The 15,847-nt window shown below is 49.5% G+C and overlaps 1 protein-coding gene across 2 annotated transcripts in view; it reads right to left on the bottom strand.

The window, feature by feature from the left end:
• Positions 1 to 15,847, bottom strand: part of LOC147709889 (uncharacterized) — a 239,011-nt gene that overhangs the window by 180,259 nt on the left and 42,905 nt on the right. For both annotated transcript variants that reach the window (XM_086928328.1, XM_086928329.1), the window contains exon 3: positions 12,404 to 12,479. In XM_086928328.1, coding sequence (XP_086784454.1) covers positions 12,404 to 12,479 — 76 coding nt within the window. The remainder of the gene's footprint in view (positions 1 to 12,403; positions 12,480 to 15,847) is intronic.

The following is a 15,847-nucleotide window of genomic DNA, read 5'->3' as shown; positions in this document are numbered from 1 at the left end:
CCTGGGAGCGGCCGCTAGAGGAGGCGGGAGCGGAGGCGGAGCCGTCGAGGAACATCGCGCATGCCCAGGAGTTCAGCGCGACCATCAGGTTGTCTGAGGAGGCGCCGGAAGGATTCCCTGAGCGCCGCGTCGGCTGCATCAATCCCCCACGCTCGAGCGCTAACTGGAGGAGCCAGCGCGAACGAGAGAAAGAAGGCCAAGGTGTGTTGCTCCGTTTTGCCTTCCCCGCTCGAGTGTCACAGAGAGGAGCGGACACGAGCAGGGAAGGGAGAGTTGGGATCCCAACCGATCCACCGCCCAGCCCCCCAGCAAAGCGCCGGTTCGGCGGAGCCAAGGGAGAGAGAGGCAGAGAAGCCGGCAGGCGCCCTAAGGCAGCAGTGACGCGTGGGGACTGGGACAACATCGTCCCCACGCTAAAGTAAGGAGCAGGGAAGAGGGGCCACTGGAGATTCTGAGAACTGGGGACCGCCTAATGCTAGTGAAAACTCTTAGTTGTGGAGAGGAGAAATAAGAGTTCATTATAGAAACCAGGGTTGATTAAAGCTGAGAGCTAGCTTGGTATCCCAGGGTAATTCCAGAATTGGATACAGAGTAGTGATGCTATGGTTTATTGAAAATTACTACTGAAGCAGGCTAATATCTCTAAAAAGGGCACACTGAAACTGTAATGAAATGCACATGCCAGGTCTGTGATGTAAATGTGTAACCTGTATAGAGAATAGTACTGACTGTGAAGTCTGATTGGAAAAGTAATTTTGTGAGGGTGATAACAGTTTCTTACAAAGGAAATGTACCCATGAATTAGTGTTCCTAGTGTGGGAAAATACTGAAATTGATGTAACACAGGTACATTAGTGCTCCGCTAATTGTAAACCCATTTTGCATGAAAAGAGTCATATTATTTTTATAAAAGGTAACGGTATTTTTCCAAACATTGGTGTTGTGTCTTTTATTTTAGTGGTTCATCACTGAGTTACTGTGAGTGAGACTTGTAAGCACTTAACCAACGCCTTGAGTTAGCTGTAGCCACTACTGTGCCAAGCTACCTTATGTAGACTTGGAAAACCTAGGTCCAACATAATTGGTGTTTCAGCGGTGGGATCAAGGATTTGTGCTTACACTCACTTATTAGTAACGCAGTGCCAACCACGAGACCTCACCTGGAGTTTTCTCCCTGCGGCCCTCCTAATCTAAATTTTGATTTTTCTAAATTGACTACTGGTGGTGGGTGGAGGTTGACCCCAGGTCACTTTGTGGATTTCTCCTGTGTAGAAGTTTATACTCCAAATAGAAATGGAGATAAATGTGGAAGAGCTGGAAAATTGTACCGTGACCCAATTGAAGGAATGGTGTCAGCAGTAGGGGGTGTTTTTTAAGAAAGGCGCCAGGAAAGTTGAGCTGCTGACCAGTATCCGGGCATGGGTGGAGGCTCATTCCGGGGAGGAGGTAGATCCTGAGGGGAGTGACAAGGACACTGTCCTGGAGACCGCAACACTGTACCAGGCGGGAGGGGGGAACCTTTTAACAGGCCCTAGGACACCTTCCAGAGTGGGCAGTAGTGTCTCAGAGAGGGGTTTGACCGACGCCGAGTTAGAGGATAGGAGGGAGGAGAGGAGGATGAGAATAGAACTAGCCAGGATGGACATGGAAAGGGAGGAAAAGAGGTTGGCGCATGAGCGGACCATCAAAGAGATGGATCTACAAGCCCTAAACCTAAGAACCCCCAAATCAGAGAATGGTGGCAGCGATATCCAGACCAACATCAGGGAACCCAGACCTTACCTACCAAAAGATATTATGGCATGCTATGTACCCAGTGATGACATTGCCAAATGGCTAGCCGCCTACGAGGTCTCACTGAGGGCCCATGGGATCTTGGAAGTCCACTGGGGGGGTGGGTTATATAAATACATGCCCCCCACTGGCAGGGATACTTTGTTGGCCCTAGATCAGAGTGAACAGACCTACTACCTGGCTATGAAGTCAGCGCTGCTCAGAAAGTTTGGGTTGACCCCTGAGAAGTATAGGCAAAAGTTCCGGGGCAGCCACAAACTAGGCACGCAGAACTGGGTAGACTTTTTGGATTACTCCAGGAAGGCCCTGGAGGGTTGGGTGAGAGGCAGTGAGGTAGGGGACTATGAGGGACTATATGACCTCATACTCAAGGAACACCTACTCGAGAAATGTCTTCCCGAACTACGACAGCATCTGGTGGACAGCAAGCTGACCAGCCCCAGGAAGCTTGCTGAGGAGGCGGACATCTGGGTTAGTACCCGGGTGTCGACTAAGGGGACTGGAGGGGATTCCCAGAAGCATGGACAGGGCGCCCCCCAGAAGAAAGAGGGAGGGGATAATAAGAGGGAGTTCTCAAAAGGGCCACAAAATACTTCGCAAGGAAGGGGCAGAGGATTCATCCCTAAGAGTAACCCCCCTCGCAACCCTACCCCTGGCCAAAGCCAGCAGCCAAGGGTTGTTCATTGTTTTGAGTGTGGTGGTGTGGGACACTATAAGGGAGATGTGAGATGCCCAAAAAGACCACCCCCTCCCACTGGAGGAAAAGCCCCGGGAATCACTAGTGTAGTGCTCGGGGAGGAGATGCCTTTGGTTAATGGAGGGGAGCGGGCGGGTGTCACTTTAGTGTCCCTGGGAGATAAGGAGATGGTTCCAAAGACCCAACTGCCCTCTAATACTACTAAGTATGAGCAGTGGGTCACCATCAATGGCCGTAGAGGGGAGGCTCTGAGGGATACAGGAGCCAGCATGACTATGGTAAGGAGTCAGCTGGTGTCTCCAGAGCAGGTCATCCCAGATGTACTCCATCCCGCCGTAATGGCTGATGGCAGATTGGGCCACTACCCTGTGGCTGAGGTTCCCTTTGAGTGGGGAGGGGTTGCAGGTCCACTTCGAGTTGCCGTAAGCCCTGCCGTGCCTGTTGACTGCCTGTTAGGGAATGATATGGAGCACAATGCTTGGAGGAGGGTGGAGTACCAGACTCACTCTGAGATGCTGGGACCCCCTGACTGGACTTGTGTCAGCACAAGGTCCGCGACTGCCCGAAAGGGGAGTTCACTTACGCTGGAGCCTGGAACAATGGCCCAGCCGGCTGCCAGAGAGGAGAAGGACAGGAGGCCGGAGGACCCTGCCTCGACATCTCCACCTCGTGAGACAGATGGGCCACCTGCGGAGGTGGATCTGGAGTCCACAGGGGAGAATGTTGCTTCCCTGGAAAACCTACCCATCCCTACTGAATGGCATGTGGAGGGAGGTCCTTCTAGGGAAGAGTTCTGCGAAACTCAGAAAGAGTGTCCTACTCTCGAGGGGCTGCGGCAACAGGCCAAAGCCCAGGCAGCAGGAAACATTGTAGGGAGCTACCGGATTTACTGGGAGGATGGACTCCTCTACAGTGAGCCCAAGGCACCTGGCCATGGTTCATCCAGGGCCTTGGTGGTCCCTCAATGCTTTAGAGCCTTTCTACTGGAACTGGCTCATGAGATACCATTGGCAGGACACCTAGGACAGGACAAGACCTTCGCCCGGCTTGTCCCCCACTTCTACTGGCCTCGAATGAAAGTGGCGTCTGATACATATTGTCGGACGTGTGTGTCTTGCCAAGCCAGTGGGAAAACAGGGGTGAAGCTAAAAGCTCCCCTGGAACCACTACCTGTCGTTAGCACCCCCTTTGAGAGGGTGGGCATCGACATTGTAGGGCCATTAGATCCACCAACTTCAGCTGGTCACCGGTTCATACTGGTTTTGGTGGATCATGCCACACGGTACCCAGAGGCAATACCTCTGAGGACCATCACTGCACCTGTAGTGGCAAGGGCCCTGATGGGGATCTTCACCCGAGTGGGTTTCCCCAAGGAGGTTGTGTCCGACAGGGGGACTAACTTCCTTTCAGCGTACATGCGGGCTATGTGGAAGGAGTGCGGTGTTACCTATCGGTTTACCACTCCTTATCACCCACAAACCAATGGTCTTGTGGAAAGGTTTAACAAAACCTTGAAAGGTATGATACGGAGTCTACCTGAGAGCCTGCGGAGGAAATGGGACGTCCTCCTACCCTGTCTCTTGTTTTCCTACAGGGAAGTGCCACAGAAGGGAGTGGGCTTCAGCCCCTTCGAACTTTTGTACGGGCACCCTGTACGGGGACCTCTCAGCCTGGTGAAAGACGGATGGGAACGGACTCCCAGGAAGCTTCCCCAGGACGTGGTGAGCTACATGCTGGCCTTCCGGAGCCAAATGGCTAAGTTGTGGAAGCAAGCTTCAGACAACTTGGAGGCCAGCCAAGCAGTTATGAAAGAGTGGTATGACCACAACGCTCACCCAGTGGAACTGGAGCCTGGACAGAAAGTGTGGGTAATGGAACCTGGAGAGCTAAACGCCCTCCAGGACCGTTGGACAGGCCCCTTTGAGGTTTTGGAGAAAAAGGGGAAGTCCACCTATTTGGTGGATCTTAAGACCCCGAGGCAGCCCCACAGGGTGCTGCATGCCAATCGCCTCAAGCCACATCATGAGAGGCCCGAGGTTGTCTTAATGATGGTAACCGATGGAGCAGAGGAAGAAGAAAGTGAACCTCTCCCTGATCTTCTCTCGTCCCAAGAAAAGGATGGGTCGGTGGAGGGAGTAATTCTCTCGCCATCCCTGACTCCTGAACAGCAGAGTGATTGCCGCCAGATCCTGGAGCAATTTTCTTCTCTGTTCTCCCTTGTCCCAGGTAGGACCCACCTGTGTACCCATGACGTGGACACAGGAGACAGCCCACCTGTGAAGTCTAAAATCTACCGGCTGTCGGACAAGGTGAAGGCCAGCATCAAAAGTGAAGTCGCCAAGATGCTGGAGCTAGGAGTGATTGAACCTTCTGGTAGCCCTTGGTCTAGCCCGGTGGTTTTGGTACCAAAAGCTGCCCCACCAGGCACCACACCTGAATTGAGATTCTGTGTGGACTACCGAGGCTTGAATTCAGTAACCAAAACTGATGCACATCCCATCCCACGGGCGGATGAGCTTATTGACCGGCTGGGAGCTGCTCAATACTTAAGTACCTTTGACCTAACTTCAGGGTACTGGCAGATTTCCCTTACCGAGGAGGCGAAGGAAAGGTCAGCCTTCTCTACACCTCAGAGACACTACCAATTTCGTGTGATGCCCTTCGGGCTCAAGAATGCCCCTGCCACTTTTCAGCGGCTGGTGAACAGGGTCCTTTCTGGAATGGAAGCTTTTTCTGCTGCATACCTGGACGACATTGCTGTCTTCAGTAGCAGCTGGGAGGACCATTTGCAGCACCTGCAAGCTGTTCTTCATGCCCTGCAACAGGCTGGCTTGACAATCAAGGCCAGCAAGTGTCAGATCGGACAGGGGTCGGTGGTGTACCTAGGTCACTTGGTGGGCAGAGGGACGGTGCAGCCCCTCCAGGCAAAGATTGAGGCTATCATCACCTGGGAGCCCCCCAAGACTCAAACAGAGGTCCGAGCCTTCCTGGGCCTCACTGGATACTACTGTCGCTTCGTGAAGGGGTATGGCACTATCGTGGCACCCCTCACTGAACTTACTTCCAAGAAGCAACCCCGACGGGTAGTCTGGACGGAGGCTTGCCAGCGAGCCTTCATGACCTTGAAACAAGCATTGTGTTCCGCTCCCATTCTCAAAGCCCCTGATTTTGCTAGAGAATTCATTGTCCAAACAGATGCGTCAGAACATGGCATTGGGGCAGTGTTATCGCAGCTAAATGATGAGGGCTTGGATCAACCCGTGGTCTTCCTGTCTAGGAGACTACTCCCCAGGGAAAGGAGGTGGAGTACAATTGAGAGAGAAGCCTTTGCGGTGGTTTGGGCTCTGAAGAAGCTCCGGCCATACTTGTTTGGCTCGCACTTCCTAGTTCAGACTGACCACCGCCCCCTTCGTTGGCTGATGCAAATGAAGGGGGAGAATCCCAAGTTGCTGAGGTGGTCCATCTCCCTACAGGGAATGGACTTTAGGGTGGAACACCGACCTGGGACGGACCATGCCAATGCAGACGGTCTATCCAGGTATTTCCGCCTTAGTGATGAGGACTCCCAAGGGGTTGGGTAGTTCTCCCCACTTTCAGCTGGGGGGGACACGTGTTAGACCTGTCTGCTTCTGGGGATACTCTAACCATTATTATTTATTTTTTTGTCCCCCTTAGCCTCCCAGAGTTTCTATTTTTATTTTTACATATGTCCATCAGGATTTTTCAATGCTGTCAGGGGGCTAGGTGTTCCTTGGCTATGACGCCATTTTTCCCTCATAACCTGTGAGGCCTAGTCAGGCCCCTTGAAAATCTAGGGATCTCCAGAAACCTAAAATGGTGTCCACCAACTGCCATAACGGACACTACTGGAGGACAGGCCCATAGGCTAACATTAGGGAACTTTCTAGAATCAACTAGAGACTTCTGCAGGTCTCAGGCCACCCTATATAAGGCCAGTGACCAGCAGCCATTTTGTGCTGACCCAAGAGTGGAGGAGTGAGGCAGTGGTGAGAGGAGGTGGACGCACTGAGAGCAGCTAGTTTGTCTTGGAGGCAGACAGTCACTTCAGAGGGACGTTCCCCCTTCAGCCTCTGACCAATCCCTCCCCCTACATCAATTGCTGAGAAGAACAGCTACCTGAGTGTGAAGGGAGACCCTTCTTAACCTGCACCCCAGTGAAAGCTGACAGGACACTCTTACTGAAGATCATCCTCACTTCCCCTGCCCAGCGCTGCACCTACCAGCGTGAAGGAACAGCTGTGAACCCCGTGACATGGCTGGAGTCCCTTGACGTGTCCTGGTGAGGTCGGGGGACTGTGGAGCCTTGTATGTCCTGAGGAGCGAGGGCGCTGCGTGGGCACATCCTTCCTGTGAGGCCGGTGAGGGAAGTGACTGGGGAAGAGCAGCGGCGCTGCTCCGATCGGCTATGGGACCCCGGGGGCACCGGCAGCGTTAATTAAAGAAGAAAGCGCTTCCGCGCATGTCCCCTGCGAGATCACTACTGTGGAGGCAGGAGGGGCCTAGGTTCGGGCAGGCCCAGAAGAGCAGTGACTCCGAGGTGAGCAGCGTGCTTCCTGGGAGCGGCCGCTAGAGGAGGCGGGAGCGGAGGCGGAGCCGTCGAGGAACATCGCGCATGCCCAGGAGTTCAGCGCGACCATCAGGTTGTCTGAGGAGGCGCCGGAAGGATTCCCTGAGCGCCGCGTCGGCTGCATCAATCCCCCATGCTCGAGCGCTAACTGGAGGAGCCAGCGCGAACGAGAGAAAGAAGGCCAAGGTGTGTTGCTCCGTTTTGCCTTCCCCGCTCGAGTGTCACAGAGAGGAGCGGACACGAGCAGGGAAGGGAGAGTTGGGATCCCAACCGATCCACCGCCCAGCCCCCCAGCAAAGCGCCGGTTCGGCGGAGCCAAGGGAGAGAGAGGCAGAGAAGCCGGCAGGCGCCCTAAGGCAGCAGTGACGCGTGGGGACTGGGACAACATCGTCCCCACGCTAAAGTAAGGAGCAGGGAAGAGGGGCCACTGGAGATTCTGAGAACTGGGGACCGCTTAATGCTAGTGAAAACTCTTAGTTGTGGAGAGGAGAAATAAGAGTTCATTATAGAAACCAGGGTTGATTAAAGCTGAGAGCTAGCTTGGTATCCCAGGGTAATTCCAGAATTGGATACAGAGTAGTGATGCTATGGTTTATTGAAAATTACTACTGAAGCAGGCTAATATCTCTAAAAAGGGCACACTGAAACTGTAATGAAATGTACATGCCAGGTCTGTGATGTAAATGTGTAACCTGTATAGAGAATAGTACTGACTGTGAAGTCTGATTGGAAAAGTAATTTCGTGAGGGTGATAACAGTTTCTTACAAAGGAAATGTACCCATGAATTAGTGTTCCTAGTGTGGGAAAATACTGAAATTGATGTAACACAGGTACATTAGTGCTCCGCTAATTGTAAACCCATTTTGCATGAAAAGAGTCATATTATTTTTATAAAAGGTAACGGTATTTTTCCAAACATTGGTGTTGTGTCTTTTATTTTAGTGGTTCATCACTGAGTTACTGTGAGTGAGACTTGTAAGCACTTAACCAACGCCTTGAGTTAGCTGTAGCCACTACTGTGCCAAGCTACCTTATGTAGACTTGGAAAACCTAGGTCCAACAATCCTCTACCTCCACTCTGTCTTATCCTCTACATCTCTCAATATATCCTCTAACTCCACTCTCTCTCACCCTATACATCTCTCAATATACCCTACACCTCCACTCTGTCTCACCCTATACATCTCTCAATATATCCTCTACCTCCACTCTGTCTCACCCTATACACCTCTAAATATATCCTCTACCTCCATTCTGACTCACCCTACAAATCTCTCAATATATCCTATACATCCACTCTGTCTCACCCTATACATCTCTCAATATATCCTCTACCTCCACTCTGTCTCACCCTATACATCTCTCAATATATCCTATACCTCCACTCTGTCTCACCCTATACATCTCTCAATATATCCTCTACCTCCACTCTGTCTCACCCTATACATCTCTCAATATATCCTATACCTCCACGCTGTCTCATTCTATACATCTCTCAATATATCCTATAGCTCCACTCTCTCTCACCCTATACATCTCTCAATATATCCTATACTCCACTCTGTCTCACTCTACACCTCTCTAGGTGTATCCTCTACTTTCACTCTGTCTCACCCTATACATCTCTCAATATATCCTCTACCTCCACTCTGACTCGCCCTATACATCTCTCAATATATCATATACCTCCACTCTGTCTCACTCTATACATCTCTCAATATATCCTCTACCTCCACTATGTCTCACCATGTATATCTCTCAATATATCCTCTACCTCCACTCTTTCTCACCCTAAACATCTTTAGGTATATCCGCTGCCTCCACTCTGTCTCATCCTATACATCTCTCAGTATATCCTCTAACTCCACTATGTCTCACTTTATACATCTCTCAATATATCCTGTACCTCCACTCTGTTTCACCCTAAACATCTCTATGTATATCAGCTGCCTCCACTCTGTCTCACCCTATACATCTCTCAATATATTCTCTACCACTACTCTGTCTCACCCTGCACCACTCTAGGTATATCTGGTACCTCCACTCTGTCTCATCCTACACCACTCTAGGTATATCCTCTACCTCCACTCTGTCTCACCATATATATATATCTCCCAATATATCCTCTACCACAACTCTGTCTCACCCTACACCACTCTAGGTGTACCTTCTACCTCCACTCTGTCTCACCCTACACCTTTCTAGGTAAATCCTCTACCTCCACTCTGTCTCACCCTACACGTCTCTCAGTATATCCTTTACCGCCACTCTGTCTCACCTTACACCTCTCTCAGTATATCCTCTACCTCCACTCTGTCTCACCCTACACCTGTCTCAGTATATCCTCTACCTCCATTCTGTCTCACCCTATACATCTCTCAGTATATCCTCTACCACCACTATGTCTCACCCTACACCTCTCTCAGTATATCCTCTACTTCCACTCTGTCTCACCCTACACCTCTCTCAGTATATCCTCTACCTCCTCTCTGTTCACCCTACACCTGTCTCAGTATATCCCCTACTTCCACTCTGTCTCACTCTACACCTCTCTCAGTATATCCTCTACCATCACTCTGTCTCACCCTACACCTTTCTATGCATATCCTCTACCTCCACTCTTTCTCACCCTACACCTCTCTCAGAATATCCTCTACCACCACTCTGTCTCACCCTACACCTCTCTCAGTATATCCTCTACCACCACTCTGTCTCACCCTACACCTCTCTCAGTATATCCTCTCCCTCTTCTCTGTCTCACCCTGCACCTTTCTAGGTACATCCTCTACCTCCACTCTGTCTTGCCATACATCTCTCTCAGTATGTCCCCTCCCTCCACTCTTTCTCACCCTATACCACTCTAGCTATATCCTCTACCTCCACTCTGTCTCAACCTATACCTCTCTCAGTATATCCTCTACCACCACTCTGTCTCACCTATACATCTCTCAGTATATCCTCTACCTCCACTCTGTCTCACCCTACACCTATCTCAGTATATCCTTTACCACCACTCTGTCTCACCTATACATCTCTCAGTATATCCTCTCCCTCCTCTCTGTCTCACCCTACACCTTTCTGGGTATATCCTCTACCTGCACTCTGTCTCACCCTATACCTCTCTTGTTATGTACTCTACCTCCACTGTGTCTTGCCCCGCACCTCTCTCAGTATATCCTTTACCTCCTGTCTGTCCCACCATACACCTCCTTAAGTATATACTCTACCGCCAGTCTGTCTCACCCTATACCTCTCCCGGTATATACTCTACCTCCACTTTGTCTTGCCCCACAGCTCTCTCAGTATGTCCTCTCCCTCCTCTCTGTCTCACAGTACACCTTTCTAGGTATATCCTCTACCTCCACTCTGTCTCACCCTACACCTATCTCAGTATATCCTCTCCTCCATTCTGTCTTGCCCCACACCTATCTCAGTATATTCTCTACCCCCAGTCTGTCTCACCATATACATCTCTCAATATATCCTCTCCGTCCAGTCTGTCTCACCCTACACCTCTCTAGGTATATCCTCTACCTCCACTCTGTTTCCCCCTACACCTCTCTAGGTATATCCTCTACCTCCAGTCTGTCTCACCCTATACCTCTCTCTGTATAGCCTCTACCTCCACTCTGTCTCACGCTACACCTCTCTAGGTATATCCTCTACCGCCACTCTGTCTCACCCTATACCTCTCTCGGTATAGCCTCTACCTCCACTCTGTCTCACGCTACACCTCTCTAGGTATATCCTCTACCTGCAGTCTGTCTCACCCTACACCTCTCTCGGTATAGCCTCTACCTCCACTCTGTCTCACGCTACACCTCTCGAGGTATATCCTCTACCTCCAGTCTGTCTCACCCTACACCTCTCTAGGTATATCCTCTACCACCACTCTGTCTCACCCTATACCTCTCTCGGTATATCATCTACCTCCACTCTGTCTCACCCCACACCTCTTTTAGTAAATCCCCTACCTCCACTCTGTCTCACCCTATACCTCTCTCGGTATATCCTCTACCTGCAGTCTGTCTCACCCTACACCTCTCTCGGTATAGCCTCTACCTCCACTCTGTCTCACGCTACACCTCTCTAGGTATAGCCTCTACCTCCAGTCTGTCTCACCCTACACCTCTCTCGGTATATACTCTACCTCCGCTCTGTCTCACCCTACACCTCTCTAGGTTTATCCTCTACCTCCACTCTGTCTCACCCTACACCTCTCCGAGTATATCGTCTACCACTGCTCTCCAACTCACCCAAACCCTCATTCTACTACTATGATTTCCAAAATACCCATTTCTAGACTTCTCCCTCCAATCCCTCCTTGGATCACCCAAAAACTCATTTTACGTTTATGATCTCCCAAACCACCCTTTTTAAATTGTTCCCTTATTTATCCCTCCATTGACTCTTTCCAAACCTCATTTTACTACTATGAGGTCCCCAATCCCTTTCTACATGCTCCCCTCCTCCATCTCTTCTTTTACTCATTCCAAACCTCATCTTACTATTATGATCTCCAAATAAATATTTTCTAGACTCTTCCTCTACTATCCCTCCTTTATCCTACTAATCCAACTAACAGGCCCAAATGTCCACCACCTCTCAATGTAACGAGAAGTGTGGCTCACTGGTTAGAGCAGGCAGACCCTGAAGCAGAGGTCAGACCCGGGACCAGGGTTCAATTCCCGACGCGGCAGGGTCTTGAGCTCAAATGTCCATGGACTCGATAATTCTCGCTTCGGTGCCTGACCTAATCATGGGTTCACACTCTGCAATTCTGGGCATTAAGCTTGCTTAATCTCCACAACGCCCCCCCCGCGGCGGGATGCCTGGCTTTCACCTTGGAGATGCCCCGTAGGTGCTATCTCACAGGGAAAAGCCAGGATGGGTTCCCAAGGCAAGAGCGGAGATACCCCATCGGGGGTCGATTCTGGCGCTATATAAGAAACATAATAATAATAATAATAATAACTCATATTTCCCCATACTAATCTACTACTAATGCTTTTTGGGTTCTGAAGTAAAGTGATACTCGCCGAAAAGAGCTACATTGCCCCGTCAAGTGTAGTAACCCCTACAGTCTCTGTAATGTCGCTAAACCTCCTGTGATTCTAGGCAAATCACTTTATCTCCCCGTGCCTAACAAAAAAAATGAATATGTCCTCATGCAACGTAAGTGTACCTGGTGCTATGTAAAGAACTCTGATACCCGGTTCGGGTCAAGTTCGCGCTATATAAAACTCTGCAAAAAAATAAAATACAATTACAATTACAATTTTGTGATGACCCAACGGAGATAATGTCTTCCCTATATCCATACCTTAGGTCTTCCGCTCTCCACTCTGCTTGGGAGACGAGATGCTCTGCTTCTTGTAGGTACAGGAACTCTTCTGGAACTGCACAAGAAAAATGTGGAGACATTCTTAGTGTAGGTGGAATATATCACTCAGCACATCCATAGGTGGAATATACCACTCAGAACATCCATAGGTGGAATGTACCACTCATCACACCCACAGGTGGAATATACTACTCAGTGCATCCATAGGTGGAATATACCACTCAGCACGTCCATAGGTGGAATATACTACTCAGCACGTTTATAGGTGGAATATACACTCAGCACGTCCATAGGTGGAATACACCACTCAGCATGTCCATAGGTGGAATATACCACTTAGCACGTCTATAGGTGGAATATACCATGCAACACATCCATAGGTGGAATATACACTGAGCACGTTCATAGGTGGAATATACCACTCAGCACGTCCAGAGGTGGAATATACCACTCAGCACATCTATAGGAGAAATATACCATGCAGCATGTCTATAGGTGGAATATACCACTCAGCACATCTATAAGCGGAATATATGACTCAGCACATCTGTAGGTGGAATATACCACTCAGCACATTCATTGGTGGCACATACCACTCAGCACGTCCATGGGTGGAATGTACCACTCAGCACATCCATAGGTGGAATATATCACTCAGCACACCCATAGGTTGAATATACACTCAGCATGTCCATAAGTGGAATATACCACTCAGCACATCCATTGGTGGAATATACACTCAGCATGCCCACAGGTGGAATATACCACTCAGCATGTCCATAGGTGGAATATACTACTTAGAACTTCTATAGGTGGGATATAACATGCAGCACGTCCATATGTGGAATATACCACTCAACACATTTGTAGGTGGAATATACCACCCAGCACATCTATAGTTGGAATATACCAGTCAGAACGTCGATAAGTTGAATATACCACACAGCACATCCTTAGTTGGAATATACCACACAGCACATCCTTAGGTGGAATATACAATCAGCACGTCCATAGGTGGAAAACACCGCTCAGCACGTCCATAGATGGAATATACCACTCAGCACGTCTATAGGTGGAATATAGGACTCAGCACGTCCATAGGTGGAATACACCACTCAGCACATCCATAGGTGGAAGATACCACTCAGCACGTCCATAGGTGGAATATACCATACAGCACATCCATAGGTAGAATATACCGCTCAGCACATCCATAGGTGGAATATACAAAGAACACTTCCATAGGTGGAATATGCCACTCAGCACATCCATAGATGGAATACACCACTCAGCACGTCTATGGGTGGAATGTACCACTCAGCACGTCCAGAGGTGGGATATACCACTTAGCACATCCATAAGTGAAATATACCACTAAGCATGTCTATAGGTAGAATATACCACTTAGCACATCCATAGGTGGAATGTACCACTCAGCACATCCATCAGTGGAATATACCACTTACCACGCCCATAGATGAATATACCACTAAGCACGTCCATAGGTGGAATGAACCACTTAGCACGTCAATGGGTGGACTGTACCACTCAGCATGTCCATAGTGGGAATATACCACTTAGTACATCCATAGGTTGAACATACCACTCAGCACGTCTATAGGTAGAATATAACACGCAGCATGTCCACAGGTGGAATATACCACTCAGCACATCCTTAGGTGGAATATACCACTAAGCACGTCTATAGGTGGAATATACCATGCAGCAAGTCCATAGCTGGAATTCCACTCAGCATGCCCATAGGTGGAATATACCACTCAGCACGTCCATAGGTGGAATATTCCACTCAACATATTTGTAGGTGGAATATACCACCCAGCACATCTATAGTTGGAATATACCAGTCAGAATGTCGATAAGTTGAATATACCACACAGCACATCCTTAGTTGGAATATATCACACAGCACATCCTTAGGTGGAATATACAATCAGCACGTCTATAGGTGGAAAACACCACTCAGCACGTCCATAGGTGGAATATACCACTCAGCACGTCTATAGGTGGAATATAGGACTCAGCATGTCCATAGGTGGAATACACCACTCAGCACATCCATAGGTGGAATATACCACTCAGCACGTCTATAGGTGGAATATACCATACAGCACATCCATAGGTGGACTATACCACTCAGCACATCCATAGGTGGAATATACCACTCAGCACATTCACAAAACCTAATACATATAAGTAACGAGTAAAAATGGGTATGGTGAGTGATAGCATAGCAGTGCATCTATTCCTGAAAAGAGATGTATTCTAGACATTTAATTAGAAACAGAGGGCCTGATGTACAAACATTGAGCAATTCCTAAAACAAGTAACAAACTGGTTTGAGAAAGGCAAAGCAGCATGCTACTTCGTGTGAGAGCTGCTTTAAAAATAGACACAGCGATGCAACAAAATAGGAACCACTATTTTGCGATATTGAAACTGAAATTTCTATTTGGCAATTACCAAACCCAGATTCATGAATATCACGTATAAAGTAATTGCAAATTATGAATATTTGCAAAAACCAACAAATTGCACTCGCAAATTACTATCAAGTGAAGCAGTACCGAAGTGCAAAGTATAAAAAAGGGTCTAAAATGTAATGTAGATGTTAGCAATGTCTATATTCTTTGGTGAGGAGGGTGCAAATACTAGAAGCGCAGCAGGGGAGGGGGACTCACTCTGTGCCGTGGTGAGAAGGGTGCGAATACTAGAAGCACAGCAGGGGGGGATGCACTCTGTGCCGTGGTGAGGAGGGCACTAATACTAGAAGTGCAGCAGGGGAGGGGGAAGCCCTCTGTGCTGTGGTGAGTAGGGTGCGAATACTAGAAGCGCAGCAGGGGATGGGGACGCACTCTGTGCCGTGGTGAGGAGGGTGCGAATACTAGAAGCGCAGCAGGGGAGGGGGACTCACTCTGTGCCGTGGTGAGAAGGGTGCGAATACTAGAAGCACAGCAGGGGGGGGATGCACTCTGTGCCGTGGTGAGGAGGGTACTAATACTAGAAGTGCAGCAGGGGAGGGGGAAGCACTCTGTGCTGTGGTGAGTAGGGTGCGAATACTAGAAGCGCAGCAGGGGATGGGGACGCACTCTGTGCCGTGGTGAGGAGGGTGCGAATACTAGAAGCGCAGCAGGGGGGGGGATGCATTCTGTGCCGTGGTAAAGAGGGTGAGAATACTAGAAGGGCAGCAGGGGGGGGATGCACTCTTTGCCGTGGTGAGGTAGGTATGAAATCTAGAAGCGCAGCAGGGGGGGATGCACTCTGTGCCGTGGTGAGGAGGGTGCGAATACTAGAAGCGCAGCAGGGGAGGGGGACGTACTCTGTGCCGTGGTGAGGAGGGTGCGAATACTAGAAGCACAGCAGGGGGGGATGCACTCTGTGCCATGGTGAGGAGGGTACGAATAC

This window comes from Lissotriton vulgaris, chromosome 6 (genome assembly GCF_964263255.1).
Source record: "Lissotriton vulgaris chromosome 6, aLisVul1.2, whole genome shotgun sequence".
Lineage (NCBI taxonomy): Eukaryota > Metazoa > Chordata > Amphibia > Caudata > Salamandridae > Lissotriton > Lissotriton vulgaris.
The sequence above is the reverse complement of the archived record's forward strand: the minus strand, read 5'-3'. Positions and strand labels throughout refer to the sequence as shown.